General features: G+C 39.2%; 1 protein-coding gene across 1 annotated transcript in view; it reads left to right on the plus strand.

Moving 5' to 3' along the window:
- Positions 1–3: 3 nt before the first annotated feature.
- LOC109037647 (dynein axonemal heavy chain 6) overlaps positions 4–19,190 on the plus strand; it is a 60,933-nt gene continuing 41,746 nt past the window's right edge. Inside the window, 9 exon segments of the mRNA XM_072305322.1 lie at positions 4–36; positions 600–788; positions 2,550–2,738; positions 10,656–10,853; positions 11,620–11,739; positions 12,714–12,850; positions 14,034–14,224; positions 15,837–15,952; positions 18,600–18,745. Coding sequence (XP_072161423.1) covers positions 4–36; positions 600–788; positions 2,550–2,738; positions 10,656–10,853; positions 11,620–11,739; positions 12,714–12,850; positions 14,034–14,224; positions 15,837–15,952; positions 18,600–18,745 — 1,319 coding nt within the window.

Consider the following 19,190-nt stretch of genomic DNA (forward strand, 5'->3'; position numbering starts at 1 on the left):
CACATGATAAAGTTACTCATGCCCAGTATAGGCAATGTTGCTCTGAAAGGGAAGTTAAAATTGATTTCCTTTTTTTTTTTTTTTTTTTTTGAGCGCAATTTTTTTAGAGAATTTAGTTTTCATAAGTTACGCAGGAGGAAGTCACAGAAATAATGATGATTCTCGACTTAATTACACTGAAAAAAATAGTTCCGTTCACAGAGATCCTGCACTTTCTTTGATACAGCCTCAAAAGTTTCCGTTGTGAAGACAGAGCACTCTGCGCTCACGACCGAAGTTCTGTTCCCAGAACAGATAAGTTCTGTAAGTATAACAAAGAAAGTGCAGGAGTCCTGTGAAAAGAAGGTTCTGTCATCAGCACCGACTATTATTTGGTTTGTAGATCGACTTCTAGAGGAGCTTTAAATCCACGATGAGGGAACTGACAAAAAAGAGGAAAAGACTTTGCGAAAACTAACCACTAGGTGAATTTAAAAATGTAAATAATATTAGACGTATACTTCTTATCTCTGCCGCTTTCATTTTTAGCATCATAGGACTTTCCGGAATAAAATGTTTCAATGTCCGCATTTCCTGATGTTAGTTTTATTTCTTCGTAGGATCCGTTGATATTGTCATCGGTTAAAAATCCTAAACTCTTGGAAAGTTTGGTGCAATGTAATTTAATTTTGGACACGATCATGCATAATTTGGAGGCTTTTTTACAAAGTAAAAGGGCCAGTTTTCCGAGATTTTATTACTTGTCGAATGAAGAATTACTCAACATTCTCTCGCAGGTAAGCGCTACTTGAAAACAAATTTCTCGGACAGCTCTTGCTATTTCGTATACGGAGACCATAATTTTACTCAATGAAGAATATTTTTGATGCAGGAAATACGATAGAATCAATTGGACTACATTTTGCAATTTGGACCGATAGATTGTAGCCCGGTTTAAAAAAAACGTTTGTGCCATTAGTTTCCCTATACACATAAGTGTTTTTCCACAGGAGCCAGAATTCATAGGTCCAAATGGCAAAATGCAGTCCAATTTTGCTTCTTAAAAATATTACCTATAATAATTGAAATATTCAGGCTCGGACTGGCCAGAGCCGCTAGGCCGCAATCGCGGCCGGGGCCTTCGTCCTCGGAGGCCCCCGGAGCCCCCGAGGACGATATAATATTTGACCTAAAACGTGATTTTGAGAGCACATAAGTTGTATTTTACGTCAAAAAATTTCACTGAAATAACATGAATATTTCAACAACGTGAATATTTCAAATATTCACGCCAAAATATGACCTTGTCTTGTGCACCACTAATGTAAGAAAAAGTCTTGATGTTGTCATCCGCAATGTCATCACATTAAGTACAAAATTGCGATCCCCTACGAATATCTCAAGTATATTGTTTGACTCAGTTAACCAATTTCAATCTAACTGTATTTCACTTTCTCTATAACTTCCTCTCATGTATTTTTCCAACAAAAAACTTAACAACATGCCGGCTTGAATCCTTCGTGAATTTCTTTTAGATTACATGGACATATAATGAACATGATCACAAAATTTCAAGTTAATGCGTTAATTTTTCTAATTATAAGCTACACATAAGACAAAACTTCTCTTTTAAAAGGTTGAATCCTCCCGGTATCTGACAGGTGAAAGAATATATTGCAAGGCTAAAGTGCGAAATCACTTATCTGCATCGTAGTGTTTCAAAATGTCCGATCTTATTCTCTTTTTTGAAGAGAAACAACCCCACTGCATAGCTTGAAAATGCAGAATATTAACAGAGTAAAAAAGAAAAAAATGTTTTTTTCCCCTTTTTTTTAAAAAAAAATACGTTGATCAGTTTTTAAAGATAAAATAGATTATGAAAGGATATCTGCAACGTTGCAAACGGAGATACGTGGTTTCATACATAGGCCATTGATATGCTCTGTCTCAATTAGGATTCTGATTTTTTAGAACCCTATAGATGGACGTATTTCCGCCAAACGAAACTATGTGTTTTAAACTATGTGTGTGAGCCCTGTCATGAACATATTCTTATGGGTCTCAGGGCTCATGTCTTAATACATATAGTTCCATTTGGCAGAAACACGTCCAAATAATCCTAAAAAAATTTCCTGCCTCGCAGTGTCTTTCCGTTTGATTCTTCTGATTTAACCCCCATATTCTGCCATGCTAAGTAAGAACGCCGTATGATCATTCAAGAGTTGTCAAATTTCCTGTGTACATTTTTGTACACAGTTTTGTTGTTCACAGTTGTACAATGTTTATTTTTGAGAAAAGTTTTGAATATTTTTCCCTGAAATTTTCAGAATATTCAGGCCATATTCTGAACAAAATTATCTGAGAAATTCAAACACAAATATTCACAAACTTTCCTTGAAATTAGTGATTTGTCACGGGAGGTATGGCAACGCCTGTAGGTTCATACGGCGTTCCTCCTTAGCAAGGCAGTATTGTTTGTCTCTTCTTATATTACGACAACATGATGTTCAAGTGTTTAGGTACAACGTCACGATAAGAATTAATCTGCAAAATTGATCGATGCATTTTAGGCTAACAACCCTCACGTTGTGGAGGACTGCATCCAAAAATGCTTCCATGCGATTTCGAAGCTTGGGTTCAAGAAAGCCAGCACAGCAAAACCTGAATTAAGGGAAAAAACCAATAAATATTGTAAAATTGTCGCTCTGGAAGTCAGCAGTGTGCACTCGCCAGAGTGTGAAAAATTTAACCTTCACAAGGTGAGCAAAGTGTGTGAAAGATCGTCTTACCCATTTGAGCAAAGATGGTTAAAAATTCGACGGGGGTGTTATTAAATTTTTCCTACACGGAAAAAAAGAATCATTGCTTTCACAATGCTCATAGAGGATTCATATCTTAACTACTTTGCTAGTCGTAATTACGATGTCACTTTCGTGGATACAATTTCTTCAGTTCTGGTAACAATGCGGATTTTAAAACTGGAGGCTTTGAAAGCAGCGTATGGATTCGACTGACATGAATCAATGGCCGTGAACCTATCGAAACCAGTTCGACTGACAAACTACATAGGTGTCGATTCGATCGATTTACGGTTGTTGATTGAATCGGTTTCGATCGGTTCACGTTTTTATTTTTCGATTGATTTATGTCGATCAAATCGACACCCTTTTGGCGCGTATACGTAGTATACCGCCTTTGCGATCGTTTCGACCCCCCCCCTCGATACAATAACCGAGTCCCCTAGTTCCTTACCGAAAAGTGACTACCGCGAACTTCTGAGATTTTCCAAAGCGTGTAAAAAGTTTACTAATCCGTCAATAATAATGATTAAAATTTGTTTCTCATTCTGGGGCTCGCTAGTTTATGTGTAATGAATACCAAGAGTCTACGTTTCTTGGTTTTTTTTAAAAAAACCTTAGAATGGGGCGCGCTGATTTAAAATATGCATATATAAGCGGAAGCAAGCGAACTGATTCGAGGATGGCTGACCAGTTCGGCACTCCTTGAATGAGAATTTCACTCACTCCGTTTTGTTCACAACGTTGCTTTGACATATCTCCACAACACTGTTATCCTTTTCAAAAGTTGGTACTCCTTGCTCTGATAGCCGGGGCCACCAGGATAGTGGTAAGTGCAATCTGTGATGAGCCTCGAGACTCATTAGACCATTTGCTAAAGGTGGCTCATACAGGAGTCCACTAAGCCCTCTCGTCCCCACGCTCCTGATCACTGCGTCGGCGTCACGAAGAACAATGGGCCTTGGGTCCCAACGCGGCCGATACCCGTACCCCAATTACTCACGCTTCATTAACCATTTCACCGTCACGCTAGGATTCATCCAATTTTCAAAAAAAATTGTTTCGCATGTATTTAGCAATTTTTTCCTTACTCTCCGTTAAAACACAAATAAAAAGAGACCTCATTCATAAAAATCGGCCGAATAGAAGAGAAGTTACAGTAATCGAAATCCGAAGAAATCAACAAAACCTCGACTCCTCGATACGAAAAATAAAATGAAGGGGAAAAAAAGAAAGTATAAATTACAATTAAATATAATTGACCTCAAAATTTGACAAACAATTCATTTATATACCTAACGCTGAAAAAACTGGGAGAAATTACAAAAATTTGCCTCTTGCAAGGGGCTTCTTTGTAAGAATTTTGACCTGAAGACAACGGTCGAATAACAGCAGTACTCCATACAATACACGGTGTGCCTGAACGAGTTAAACATTTTTCATACGTCCAAATCGAAAAATCTTTATATTTTTAACTACAATGTTTCTTGAATCGTTTAAGCAAAAAAAAAAAAAAAAAAAAAAATTCCGTCGAGATTCTGGAACGCAAAGGCGCTTTAAAAGTATTCTGGGGCTATAATAGCTAAATCACCGGTAGTAAATTCGTTATATTATTAAAAAGAAATTGACTCCATAGTTTAATTCCTTAGTTTCTTGAATACGATTATTTTAAGCACTTAAACATTTATACCACCAATTTTAGCCATGGGGTGATTTCCTGAGAGCCGATAATATCACGAATTTCTCATAGAACCCCTCAACAGTGGCTTGCTTTTTTGGCAGCCGATTCGGCCATCGAACCGGAGTTTAAATGGAAGCTGATAATAACCCAAAGCTCTGAGAAAAATTTTGAGATGAGTATAAGAACGGTTTGTTGTAAGTAGCGAGGAGAGGCGGGCAAAGCGGCTAAAATCCTATCTAATTTTTACAGTTTTTCTGTTGAATTAATGTTGCCGCGGGCTTCTGACTGTCCACACATAGTTCTGTTCAGCATATCGATACATAAGTATTTACATTTTACATACGTAGAATCTAATTTTCACGTCGGGGAGTTGACATATTTTGATTATTTCGATTTTATACGGAAAATTGATGGTTTTTCGGGATTGAAATTATTATTGTTTCATGAAAAATAAATGCACCCAAAATGACTATAGCATATTGATTCTTACACATTTGCACTCACAAAATTGGTTGGTAAATTCAACGAGTGGGTGCATCGACCTGGTATATCAAGTTTCTGCAATTTTTACGGCAAATCAGTAGATTTTCGGGATGTAGATTGCTTACTTTCAATTCATGAATGAATAAAGCAACGACATGGTTGAACTTCTTTGCATGGAAAGACGTTTAAAATAACAAAATCAAGACGTATTTAATGCAATTGCATTTATATCGAGTCAATTTCTTTTCAATAATATAACGGGATTTTTACTACCGGTGATTTGGGTATTTTAGCCCCAAAATACCTTTAAATCGACTTTATCTTCTAGGAGTTCGACAGAATTTTTCCTTTCTTCGCTTAAATTATTCCGTAGCACTTTTCTTCAAGAATCTGATAAGATTTTGCTTGAGGCAGATCAAAAAACTTAAATTCGATCGAATAGCTTTCTACTTTCACAATACACGGTCTCGTCAGGGTGCGTCTTTGACCTCGCAGTGTTGGATCGTGAATTCTCTTTTTATGCTGTTTGCCTATTTTGAAATCTCTGTAAATGAAAACTAAAGGGGTTGATATGTGCGAGTTAATGACGCGCCTTATCAACACATTGTGTTGGAGTTCACTGCTTGTTTTTTTTTTTTTTTTTTTTGATCGAATCACGTCGATCGATTCATATAGATTGATTCCATATCCTACGCTTTGAAAGAGTTCATTGATCAAAATGAACTTCATTTTGCAATTAGGAACCACAATTGCTGGCTTCATTTAGGGACAACGTATGTACCGTTAGTTTCCTAATGCACACAAGTCTTTTGGCAAATAAGCCAGATATTCAGTTCTGAATAGCAAAATGTAGACCAAATATACACGCTATTATAGCGGTGAGCAACGAGGGAGCCTGCACGTAAAAGTTGTTCCACTTGCAGTACTTGCATGCTTCTATTTAAAAGTATTTCTAAAAATATTTGAACGATAAGAAAAAAATTAGTTGGGATTTATGAAATGTTTCATAATTTAAAATGAAAATAATTCTAACAAACTGTTGTGAGGAGATGCGAAAGTTTCCATAGTCAGGATCGGTCATGATCGGAAATGACCGGTCAAGTTCGCTGGATGACGATTGCAGCGTCGAATCAGAGCGGCCAGGGAGTGCGCACGCGCAGAGGAGAGGAAAGCGCGAGAGAGCTTCAGAGCAGAGCGCGAGGAGTCCCGGAGTTCAGTATTGTTACGGATGCCACTTGGTGCGTGGACCTTGGTGGTGCCACGCTCAAACCCAAGTACCTAGAGTCGTCAATACCTATTCATGATTTTTTCTTACCGTCAGATGCTGTTGGTCAGTAATTGTTCAACGTGCTAATCTAATGCGGAATATCACGTCTAGCTAAAAGCGAGTAATCTTTTTCTTTGCCTCCTCGTTTTATCCCTTTTTTCTTCTTCCATCTGGATCTCGCAAGGAGGTTTGATCCGAGGGATATATCCCTCGCTATCGCCACCTTTTCCGAGGTCCCCCCCCCTTGGCTCTCGCGTCGGAGGTTTGATCCGAGGGATATATCCCTCGCCATCGCCTCCTTCCTCGAGGGCCTTCCCCCTTTTCCTTTACAGGATATCCAGTGGAGCTGCCGCATCATTACATGGTGGAGGCTTAGGTCGTCACGGTACCTGAACGAGAATTTTGAGCATCTTTTAAAGTTGGGAATCAATGTCATACAACGATGATCATAGTTAAGGTTTTCGCTAGTGACACGTTGTTAGATCGGCACTGTTGAGCCGGCACGTGTAGTGCCTTGATAGTCGGTGCGAAGTTCTATCGCATCGATCGAGGATTACGCAACAAGGAAAAATCCATCTTTCCAGTTTATCGCCGCGATAGATTTCGGTGACCAATATCTCGTGGGAGAGATTTATATCTCGTCGCCACGATAGATTTGCAATCACTGATATTTCGTGGGAATAAATTCCTCTTTACTAGGTTGCCGTCACTTATTTAGAAATATGGAAAAAAAGAATGTATGCTTTTCCTTTTCTAAAGGAAGCCGTGTTGAAATTGATGCAACACATTTTTTTTTCGGTTGTTAAAGCAAGAATTTCCGGCTTTCGCATTTTTGGCGAAAGACATGCATGATATGATCCCTAAGATCCACGAAGTAAGTACGACGAAAATTATAGATTTTGTGCAGGAACAATTAGGTTTAGCCTCGGCGCTAGGAGGCGCCTCGGAAAAGGTGGCGATAGCGAGGGATATATCCCTCGGATCAAACCTCCTTGCGAGATCCAGATGGAAGAAGAAAAAAGGGATAAAACGAGGAGGCAAAGAAAAAGATTACTCGCTTTTAGCTAGACGTGATATTCCGCATTAGATTAGCACGTTGAACAATTACTGACCAACAGCATCTGACGGTAAGAAAAAATCATGAATAGGTATTGACGACTCTAGGTACTTGGGTTTGAGCGTGGCACCACCAAGGTCCACGCACCAAGTGGCATCCGTAACAATACTGAACTCCGGGACTCCTCGCGCTCTGCTCTGAAGCTCTCTCGCGCTTTCCTCTCCTCTGCGCGTGCGCACTCCCTGGCCGCTCTGATTCGACGCTGCAATCGTCATCCAGCGAACTTGACCGGTCATTTCCGATCATGACCGATCCTGACTATGGAAACTTTCGCATCTCCTCACATTCCTCTCTCCGGGGAAAAATACAATCTTGAACAAGATTGTATTTTAATCCGAAGCGAAAAGGCGAAAAGAAAGCTAACATGCCTCCACGATCAGGGACAGTTCCGCTGGAAACAACCACAGGCGTCTAAACAACAACAAAAATAGACAGGACGCGCGCGCGCGCAGCCGGTTAACAATCAATGAAATATAGAGGAAAACACGAGAAAACCTAGATTAAGTAGAAAAAAGAACAAAAGAGAAAAAGGAAAAAAAATAGATCGATAAAAAATCAAGAAAGTAGAAGAAAATAAAATCGGAATTAAAAAAAAATGAGAGAGAAGAAAAAAAAAATAAGGCTAAAAGGAAAAGGAGAGAGAAAAAATAAATTGAAGTTGAAAAATTTAGAAAAAAAAATCGAATGAGGGCATTCATGTCTAAGTTAATAATTAGAAGTTTAGAAAGAGATGAAAAAGAGAGAAGAAAAAAAAAAACCAAAAAAATTGAGATTAAGAATGAAGAGAGCGAGAGGGGCCAAAAAACAATTTTTGAAGGAGATTAAATTTGAAAAAATATTAAACTATGATTTTTCCTCGTTAGCTGTAACAATAGTTACCTACGAAATACTATAATATCTACTATAATAACCAACTATAATAACTAACTATAATAACTAACTATAACAACTAACTATAATTAACTATAATAAATAATACTATAATAACTAACTATAATTAACTATAATAACTAATACTATAAGAACCAACCCTGACGATTACGTTCTTGTGATTGATTGCCTTGATTTGAATTCTGGTTTGACGTTGAGATCCTAACTTCTTGAGGTTGCTCGTACCATTGATCAAGCTGGGGTTGATTCCGTTGCGGTTGATTCCACTGAAGTTGATTCCGTGGGGCTTGAGTCCATGGTTGACTCCATTGAGGTTGATTCCATGGAGGTTGGTTCCACTAAAGTTGGTTCCATGGCAGTTGGGCCCATGGTTGGCACCATTGCGGTTGATTTTGTTGGTTCCACTGAAATTGGTTCCATGGGGTTTGACTTGATTGGTTCCCTTGCGGTTGACTGGAAACTTGGTGAAAACTTCCGCAATCGTTGTTCCCTTGAACGCTCTTTTTACGATCAAGATTTTCTTTACGTTCCTCCCGTGTAGAAAATTGACTTGGTTTTTCGAATTGGTTTAATGAGTCGCGTATAATGTCTATATTTTGGCGGGTTTCATTTATCTCCTGCCGAGTTTCGCTCATCATTAAACCTAAAGTTGCCATGCGCTGTTCAAATTCTAAAGGAGTTTCAAAGCTGTCTAATTTTCCTGAGTGTAATGTTTGACATGGCTTCTCGCTATTCCGATCATTCCGTACTTCATATCTCGATTCTCGGCGTTGAACCGATGATCCCTCAGATGGTATGGGAATTTTCCCTTCTTTAATTCCAATAAGGGCTCTTGCCGCATCTTTTGTCGAGCTATACACATACGGGAGTCCTAGCTTCTTAAATTCTACCTCTAGTTCGGACTTGGTAAGTTTGCTTATGTGCTTTTCTTTAGAAACAGCAGGCACAATTTCTGCATTAATTTCGTTAAATTCGTCTTCCCAGAAGTCTTCTAATTGGGGTGAATTTGCTTCAATTATCTCGATTGAGACCTTTTCACCTGAGGGTACATCTAAACTCGGAAAGTTACCCGGCGCCTCCACCATGTAATGATGCGGCAGCTCCACTGGATATCCTGTAAAGGAAAAGGGGGAAGGCCCTCGAGGAAGGAGGCGATGGCGAGGGATATATCCCTCGGATCAAACCTCCGACGCGAGAGCCAAGGGGGGGGGACCTCGGAAAAGGTGGCGATAGCGAGGGATATATCCCTCGGATCAAACCTCCTTGCGAGATCCAGATGGAAGAAGAAAAAAGGGATAAAACGAGGAGGCAAAGAAAAAGATTACTCGCTTTTAGCTAGACGTGATATTCCGCATTAGATTAGCACGTTGAACAATTACTGACCAACAGCATCTGACGGTAAGAAAAAATCATGAATAGGTATTGACGACTCTAGGTACTTGGGTTTGAGCGTGGCACCACCAAGGTCCACGCACCAAGTGGCATCCGTAACAATACTGAACTCCGGGACTCCTCGCGCTCTGCTCTGAAGCTCTCTCGCGCTTTCCTCTCCTCTGCGCGTGCGCACTCCCTGGCCGCTCTGATTCGACGCTGCAATCGTCATCCAGCGAACTTGACCGGTCATTTCCGATCATGACCGATCCTGACTATGGAAACTTTCGCATCTCCTCACACTGTATAAAATCCTCCAAATCATAAGTTGAGAACCGCTAACGCCGCAAGTTCGAATAATCGCGTCGAACACAGTGCGGTCGGCGCGGAACGCATAGTGGCGCCTTACAAGTTCAAAGGATACTTCATGCACTGCGCGTTCAGCACGGTGCGCAGTTGCGCACGCGACGCACAGGAGCGCCTTACAAGTTTGCATGATACTTCATTCATTGCGCGTGGTGCGCGCTCAAATCGTTGAAAAGTCGTATTTTCTTGGTGTCAAACCTACCCCGTTGCACACCATTTCCACACAGTGCACACCGTGAGCCTGCAATCCTAGAATTGCAGGATTGTACAGGTTTTGCAATCCTGTATGTTTTCCGGTGAAAATATAATTTACGAGTGGAAATTTCTCAAGTTAGAATGCCGTTACGTTCTATCGTCCGGAAAACGCCAAACTCGGCCAACTTCCAAGGAGAGGAAGTGTACATTTTTTTGTGTCACAAGTGTGGCAAAATATCCAGGGAGATATTCTTGGTATCTCATTCATGCACAAATGAACTCTGGCACTCTAACCTAACTTCGGCAATTTTTGCAAAATGACTTTGGTGCACCTGTGGCTAATATCGAAAAAATATGGGGGGGGGGGGGATCCACCGCGGCACCGCGCTGGGCTGGTCTGTTGGCGATACCCCGGGCTGCTTCGAAGAGCCGCAGTCTGCCTCGGGTTGAACAAACCAACCTTTCTGGTTAACATATAACTAAAAATTCGTGATTTCTTTCCTCTCCTATATTACTGACGTTATGTTCTACTCTAATCACTCTATTGCTCGTTTTCAGTGTGTGAAAGCTCGAGGAAACGTCGAGTACTGGTTAGAAAAGCTGGAGGAAACAGTGGCTCAAACTTTGCAACGGGACATTCAGAGAACCGTTGAAGATTTTCAAAAGCATTCACTGACAGAGTGGTTGTCGTATATCCCTGTTCAAGTGAGTGAAAATTGATATTTCTTCATTTTGAAGTCGAGTAAGGCAACCCATCGATGGCCAAAATCCGAAACCACTTGTCCATATTGCTGTGTCATAAAATCTCCGCTACGATTTGGGTTTTTTTTTTTTCAAATAGAGAAAAGCCAACTTTATTGCTTGAAATTCATACAGAATATTCTGCTGACAAAGGAGTCAAATCAAAGAAGTTTTCAAGAAATTATATTCACTAGTTTTCTGCAGAAAAAATAAAGGATGACAGAACGTCGCAACGGAGATATGTGGTTTCGCACTTTGGCCACCATCATCTTAAAAAAGGATGAGAGACCTGGAGAGAACTATCTTCCTATCTACTACCGTGCTGAGGAAGAGCGCCGAATAACCCTTCAGCCGTTGCCAAATTGATTTCGATGAAGTATGAATTTCCAGAGAAATCTGTGGATATTTTTCTTAACATTTTTCAGTGAATTTTATTCGCATTTCGATCTAAATTTTATGAAAATATTGATTAAATACATTCATAACTCTCCTCAAAAATAAAATGTTATCGGAGGAATTTTGGCAACTCTCGCATGTTCATACGGCGTTTTTGAAGCATAGCAATGACCCCGAAAGAGAGGTTTTGCCAATATCTTGCACGTTTACCGAATAACTTTATGCGCTGAGAAAGCTTAAAAAAACAAGTCGTCATATCATAGAAGCTTAAAAATTTTAAATTCTAGCCGTTTGCCTTCATTCGATTTCTTCATTTTTTTGTTGATTTTCTTAGGTCTTAATTGTCAGCATCCGCATAATCTGGAATAGACACGTCTTAAAAATTTTTCACTCGAATCACGATAGAGATGCTGTGCTACGTGAATTGAATCAGCTCAATGAGTACTACTCGGAGGTACGTGAAAGTATAAGTACCTACAAATTTATATGATTTTATGTTGAAGACAATCTCCCAACATACGATTAAACACATTTTGTTTTATACCCAATGTGAACCACTTATACCCTTGTGAAATTATGCCTTCAGCTATTACTAATGTCATTATGGACACACATTGCGAGTCTCGTAACCTAAGTTTTGTCATTAATGGACCACTAAACAAGGTACGAATTTCAGCATTCTGATTCATGTTTCTAAACCAAAATTTCACGTAGAACACGATGCGTACAACGAAAATTACCGAAATCAACTCCTTACGAAGATATTTAATGATTCTTGGTGCGTAAATTCAAACCACCCGCTCATTAAAACTCAATGCTCTACGTGATTCACATCGCGCGCTAAACGTTATCATGACACTATCTGCGATTTAAAAATCTGGCAGCCTCCATTTGGACGCTTTGGCTCAGCTATAGCAAATTGCTTATAGTTTGAACAACACATGAAGGTAAATGAACATTGCTCGATTGAGAAGCTTGCTGAAACCGTTGATTTGATTGACGTTGATTGAACCGCGATTTGACTCACGTAGAGCTTTGAGTTTCTTGTGAGCGGGCAGTTCAAATTCCTCGTAACCAATGTGAAATAAAAACGTTGATATCTTCGTTAGGAGTTGGTTTTAGTAATATTCGTTGCGCGAAGCGTGTTTTACGTGAAATTCTGGTTAATTAACACGTATCAGATTGCTTAAATTCGTACCTTTTCTAGTAGTCCATTTTAATGCATAAAATGTGAGATGAACTTTAGATTCGTGTTCAGCGACGGTTATAAAAATAAAACTCCGAGAATATGCGAAATCAGACATTGATTTTTTTTCTATCGACAATTTTCCTAAGAATTGACGTTTCGATTGACTTTCGAAGTGATGTGGAGCATACTGGTTTCTTTCTTCAACCACTACATTGATTCTTTTATTTTTCTTTCAATAGATTCTTGACGAAATGGTTGATGCAATTAACAAGACGGGTTGTAATCTGATGAGAAGAAGCATAAACTCATTAATTTTAGTAATTCTCAATCTGCGAGATACGATTACCGTCATGGTCGACGAAAACGCCGGATCAGAGTAAGTTCATCAGAAAAAATATAATTATGAAATGCAATAGGAGAAGACGCTTGAATTTTACAAAGCCGTTGATTTGGAAGAGGGCTAATTAATCTCAAACCTCTGAATTTCGGCCTTTGAGGAACTTTATTTTATCTCAGTTCAAGACGGTTTTATTAAAATACTCTCAGTTTTGGAGGGATAAATTTCCCTCGTCCTTAAGCGGATCCAAACGCTTCAAACGGGAGAAGCGAGAGAGGGGTTCAGTGGGCTTCCTCCAAAAAATTGCCGAAATTTTAAAGCATCTAATATGCAGTTTGAGACAATTTCGTCTTGAATAATTATCAAATATTAGGGTCCTTAATTCTTTCCTCTGTTCCTTATTACTCCTTCTTTCTTCCCTCTTCCTTCCTCATTTTTTTCGGGCAAAGATGGGGGGCGTACGGCCCCTATAGGGTGGACCGTTTTGGAACTTCTTTCGAAATTCCAAGATTGCTAAGCCTAAAGTTGTGTTATGGCATAAAAATAACGCTCAATTGTTTTCAAATTTTTTGGATGATGACCTGAGCCCGCCCCGACGCCATCTTAGTTGCCAAATTTTCGATTTTTTCGAGAAATTGCCAGGATTCTGTTGAAGGCCCGGCAAACGCATTGAATTAATCAAAATGCAATTCAAAATACTTTTAATATCATTTCAAGTTATACAGGTCAGGATAGGACACTCCCAACTTGCAGGGAACGCCTCAGGGGACGCAATCTTGGACCGTCAAAATCCCAGAAAAATGCGCCTAAATCCTACCTATATTTTATCAAAATCAGCGAACATTGCAATGCAATGTCTGAAGGTAGTAGCAATGAATATATTGGAATTTGGAGTGTAGCCGAGAGAAATAAAAAAATATAAGTTTATGTACATAAACTGTAAAAACATTCATGTAGTAGGTACATAAAATGTAAGTTTTTTAAAGAAATTTTATATTATTTCTAGCACTCGGCTACACTCCAAATTTCACTATATTTTATGTTAATATTCGTAGGTTTTATTTTGCTCATACTTTGTGTTATGGCTAACGAGACTTTCGTCAGTTTCGTCAAAAAGAACCCTTTTGATCCTATACTTTGCTTCAAATGTTGCATACTGATTCTTAACCATAATCTGTCCATCTCATCTTCCTCCAACAAGAAAAATATTCGCTTTTTACAGGCAGGATTTTGTATGGCTCCGGCAATTGAAGTATTTCTGGTGCGAAGTTAGCAAGAAGTGTAATCTGAGAATGGCACATGCGAGTCTAAGGTATTGCTACGAATATCTCGGCGTTCCAAGGCGGATAGCTGTCACCTCTGTCACCGATAGGTGTTTTCTCGGTCTTCTGGCTGGACTACATCGCAATTTTGGTGGGTATATCACCGGACTTATATGGGCCACAGTGAAATTGACACATTACTATGGGTCAAACTAAGAATTTATTTTTTTTTTTTTTTTTGGGGGGGGGGGGGCAGAATAACACCGCTTCGCTGAAAAAAAAACAAGCAGTTCCAACGCCAAAGCGTTGGAGGGCGCTTCTTTAACACTGCGCATGCGAGGAACGTTTTCATACGGCCAAGCGAGAGTATTGCGGACGGACGATGTATAACAAATTGCCTACGTGAAGGTGGTCCGGCAGCAACATACCCGCCGCTAGTCTCTGGAAAACAATAGAAAATAGTAGTTGCGTACGTTGCCAGCGAGCGCGCTGCGAGCGCATCTGTTTCAGTTACCTAGCATCGAGTCGGGCCTCTAACTTTCTATTCTCTCTGACATAACCTTAAACCTTCAACCCAGAGCCGCAAACAGCTGACGCTTGACGATGCTGCGCCGAGAAAATGAACCAATCACAAAATAGCACAGTAATACGTCACTAAAATGAAGAGATCACGTGACTGTTCGTGATTTTTTCGAATCAATCTGAAACTACAACCTCGAATATGAGGCATTTAAGCATAACGAAGCCCCAAAATAGTTTAACCCGGTAATACGTCCGTGCGAGATTGTTATGCTTAAAAGCAAAACATTTCACGAAAACTTTTACGAATACCAGATGCAGAAAAAATTCCAATTTTCCCGGGTGTACCAGAATGGCGTCATTACCCATAAGGCAAAAGGGCATGTAGTATAGTACATGTTACATCGGGGGAGTCGAACGGTTGGAAAGGGCGCATCTGGTACCCAGAAGCGCCCAAAATTACAAAAAAACTCCGACTCCGGGAGTCGTATTTATGGTCTGTATAGCACTACCACTACCGTGCGTTGCGGGTGAGGAGACCATTAGTGCTCCATTCAGGACAGCCGCAACAGCCGCTAAACCTAGAGTACCTTTATAGACAGAGTATGGCCATTTGTATCTTTTTAAAAGAAAACCCTGCCGCTTTTTGATTGGTCAACGAGTTTTAAGGCTCCATGATGCTCTACGGCCGTAAATAAACAAACAGGATAGCGACTCACCGTAACGTTGATAAGAGGCTAAAATTTGAAAAAAAATTTCAATTATACGGCAGTAACAATTTAAACTAGCATATCTACGAATAACACATGAAAAACACATGAAAACACGGTAAAATTGCGTTTTGCCTTTATCACAGGAGGATGTGAGATGTGCATAACCTCACACTTGCTTGCTGATAGTAGCCATCTTGTTTGTTTATTTACGGCCGTAAGAACATCGTGTCAGTCTATTTTTACGCGACCAATGAGAAACCGGCACAGAAGTGGCCATACTCTGTCTATAAAAGTACTCTAGCTAAACCCGCAGCAAAAAGAGCTTCCGGCTCAGAGGCCGATGCTCTGGCCCCTAAATGCGGGACTTACAGTCTCCTTACCCAGCACGTAAGGTTGTGCTTCAGTGATTTGTCAAACTGTAGTTTAAATGCTCTTACACCTTGAGCTACATCCTTGAAAACTGCGTTAGATTTAAATCCACAAGTTCCACTCTGTAACTTAACATATTTCCGCCTTTGATTTATATTACAGGGTCTGCCGTTTACGGTGCTTCTAATGTAGGTAAAACGGCTACGCTTCGGGAGCTGGCACAAGCTTGCGGATCACAACTCATAATTTTCAAGGCTGCTGATGGGACCAATTTACAGGTATGAGTCTTCTTATTTTCTACGCGACTAACATAAAAATAAAAATCATCACGGTGAAATTAATTTTTCTTCACTATACGCAACTATCATCAGATGCGCTTTCAGATTAAGGATGCAGAAGAGACAAAATTGACACAATATGTGAAGGTAACGCAGATGGCTATTCCGTCTTCAATTTTCGAGAGAGATGAGAGAACATTCGCTGTACAGCGATTAATCGCTTGAGGCTTTGTGCATCATGTTACTCACAAATCTTCAATTCATCTACCGCTATTTTGATAATTGCCAAATAATGAACTAAAACTGAGGAGATTGAATTCCCTCAATGGTCTTTACTAGGTTTCAGGACATTCCGTCAACGACGTTTTGTCCGCGCACCTATTTTGTCCAGTAGTTTACGTCAACGCGTAAAATTAGCAACAGTGACTTGGTCCAAGCGTTTTATTATAGTCCGTAGGTGAAATTATATCACCAATATCGAAATGAGAAAATTGAGTGAGAAGGAAGAGTTGTCAAGATAACTCATTGTTTAAACGAAATGTTACTTTCTTCTTTTGATTAATCTTCTCAAATGATCAATGGTGAATATTTGGTTTTATTCCTATCCTTCTTGAAAATCATAGTTCAATTTAAAAGAATTTACATTTTTAAAACGTGAAAATATTTGTAAAACCTCTCCCAAGCGATGGTATCGATATTAATTTCAATGATCCGTGGTTGTGTTAAAAGCAATTATACGAAAATGAATAAAAAGACACAAAAACCAAGAAGCACGCAATCTTTGTTTTTAACACATTTGTAAATCGATCTTTTAGAGTCAAATACGTTCAATTTTGAGGGTTTGGTTTCGCGTATATTACTCTGCAGCACAGTAAAGGCACAAAATATAATAGAAAAAATTAAATTGCCTTGGAAATCATCAAAGTTGTCACGGAACTACCTTAATAGTTACAAAACACACATTACGTTTTCCTTTGAGACATGTTTTTCTTCATCAATTTGAATGAAAATAATCCATGCAGAGCGTGCGAACATTTCAAAATCATGAGTTAAAAAAAACTGATTCCGCGAGTTTATATGTTAGAGTCTAACGCAGAGCGGAGCGGCATGCTGAAATCGCCAAACTCGCAATGGCGCCTACAAACCCAAGGGGATACTTCCAGCATTGCGCAATGCTGGATGTATCGCCTTGGGTTTGTAGGCGCCGTTGCGCTTTTTACGCAATGCTGGAAGTATCCGTCTAGGTTTGTAGGCGCCATTACGAGTTTAGCGCTTGCAGCACGCCGCTCCGCTCTGTGTTAGACTCTAACATTTAAACTCGCGGAATCAGTGTTTTTTAACTCATGATTTTGAAATGTTTGCACGCTCTGCATGGATTATTTTCATTCTAATTGATGAAGAAAAACATGTCTCAAAGGAAAACGTAATGTATGTTTTGTAACTATTAAGGTAGTTCCGTGACAACTTTGATGATTTCCAAGGCACTTTAATTTTTTCTATCATATTTTATATAACGCTTCGCCAGCGTTTTTCTTGCTGGCGAAGCGTGCGACGACCGATTAACTTTAGGTCTCAGTCGGTATAAGTGGCCCAAAGCTCTCCTGCCAAAAAAACGCGTGCACATAAACTACAATAAAAAACAGGTGCGCGGACAAAAAATCGTTGACGAAATGTCCTAAAACACTTTACTACGAATTTAAAAATTTGCCTTTTACTATGTTAACTAGGTGTCAAAAAGTTTTCTAAAAGTTATACCATGAAGTTTTAATATTAAAGCAGTATGGATCCAAAAGGAAGTGATAAAGATGAAACAAGGTTAGATAAAAAAAAATTGAAAATCCAGTTCCCCCTCTGGGAAATCCATCAGGAATATTTTTTAATTAATTTTTAGAGAGTTCAGGGTTTAATCACACTGATTCTGAGGTATAATTAAAGTCGACTTCAACTCAACATCCCAAAAATAAATTACAATTTTTTTAGGAATCTGGAAATTACAAAAAGTGTCTTTGTGCCATTTTGATCCCACATTATTTATAGTATATGTATTTCTCAAGTCTTCGTGTTCATTTGTCTTTCGTTGTGGTACTTAGTTGCTTTTTTTATTTTTTTTTTTTTTTAAATTCGTCTTCTTATTTTTTTATATCCATAGAAAAAAAAGTAGAGGTTAGGTCGGCACAAGTATGATTTTCAACTTAAATCGACTTTCAACTTGATTCATTTTCAACTTTTATTTTATTTTGTGTATTCTTTATATTCTTTACGGCTTTAGTCCCGATTTAAGTTGTTTCTTTGTCAGTGTTTCGGGCCGATTAAGTTGTTTCTTCTACACTGGAAAAAAAACACATTTGATCTAGAGTCCAGACTCTTGAAAACATCGACAAGAAAAAGGACTCTTGATTCAAACAGATTTAAGCTTAAATCAAGAACCAAGCCTCTTAATTTGAGCGGATTTCCTTTTGATTTAGGCTTATATCTGATATTGAATCAAGAGTCCTTTTTTTTGTCAATGTTTTCAAGAGTCTGGACTCTAGATCCAATGTTTTTTTTTTCCAGTGTAGTATAATTTTCTTAATTAGGCGAAGCAAAATAAAATATACCTCAACTCTGCAACGCATAACTCGGATATCTTCTCTGTTCCGCCTTTTAGTCCGTCTCGAAGATGCTCGAAGGAGTCGCTCAAACTGGCGACTGGCTCTGCTTCGAAGAATTTTCCGACATGAGCGAAACAGCAGCATCTCTGATAGCGCAAACCATCACCGAAATTTTAATGGCCAAAATCCAGCTCCGGCGACGGTAGGCAGGCACGCCTCACCGTGGTACGAAATAATAGGAGAGGTCGGACAAAATTTGGAAACTTTAGAAGCTTATAACTCCGTTTATAAAAAATTTTGAGGTTCGGAAAGTGGCTTCATTGGTTTTCTTATGAAATTTTCTCCTACAAAATACCACTTAAACCTTAAAATGTGACGAAATGAACATCGAACCTTGCAGTTTTTGTCAAAAATTTCATGTCCGGCCTCTCTAATTAACTCGATTCACTGTGCGTCCGTCCCTCTCTTCTGAAACTTTTACGACAACACACTCGGAGAAAATGTAATTTACCGAGCACTAGATATCTGCTAGCCCGGTTAAGACACTTTGTGTTGTTTCCCAGACGAAAAAATATGACGACACTTGAATCAGTGAGAACGAAAACACACCAACTCGGTAACTCGAAAATGCTCAATTTTCATTGAAG

Source organism: Bemisia tabaci, chromosome 10 (assembly GCF_918797505.1).
Source record: "Bemisia tabaci chromosome 10, PGI_BMITA_v3".
NCBI classification, from domain to species: Eukaryota; Metazoa; Arthropoda; class Insecta; order Hemiptera; family Aleyrodidae; genus Bemisia; species Bemisia tabaci.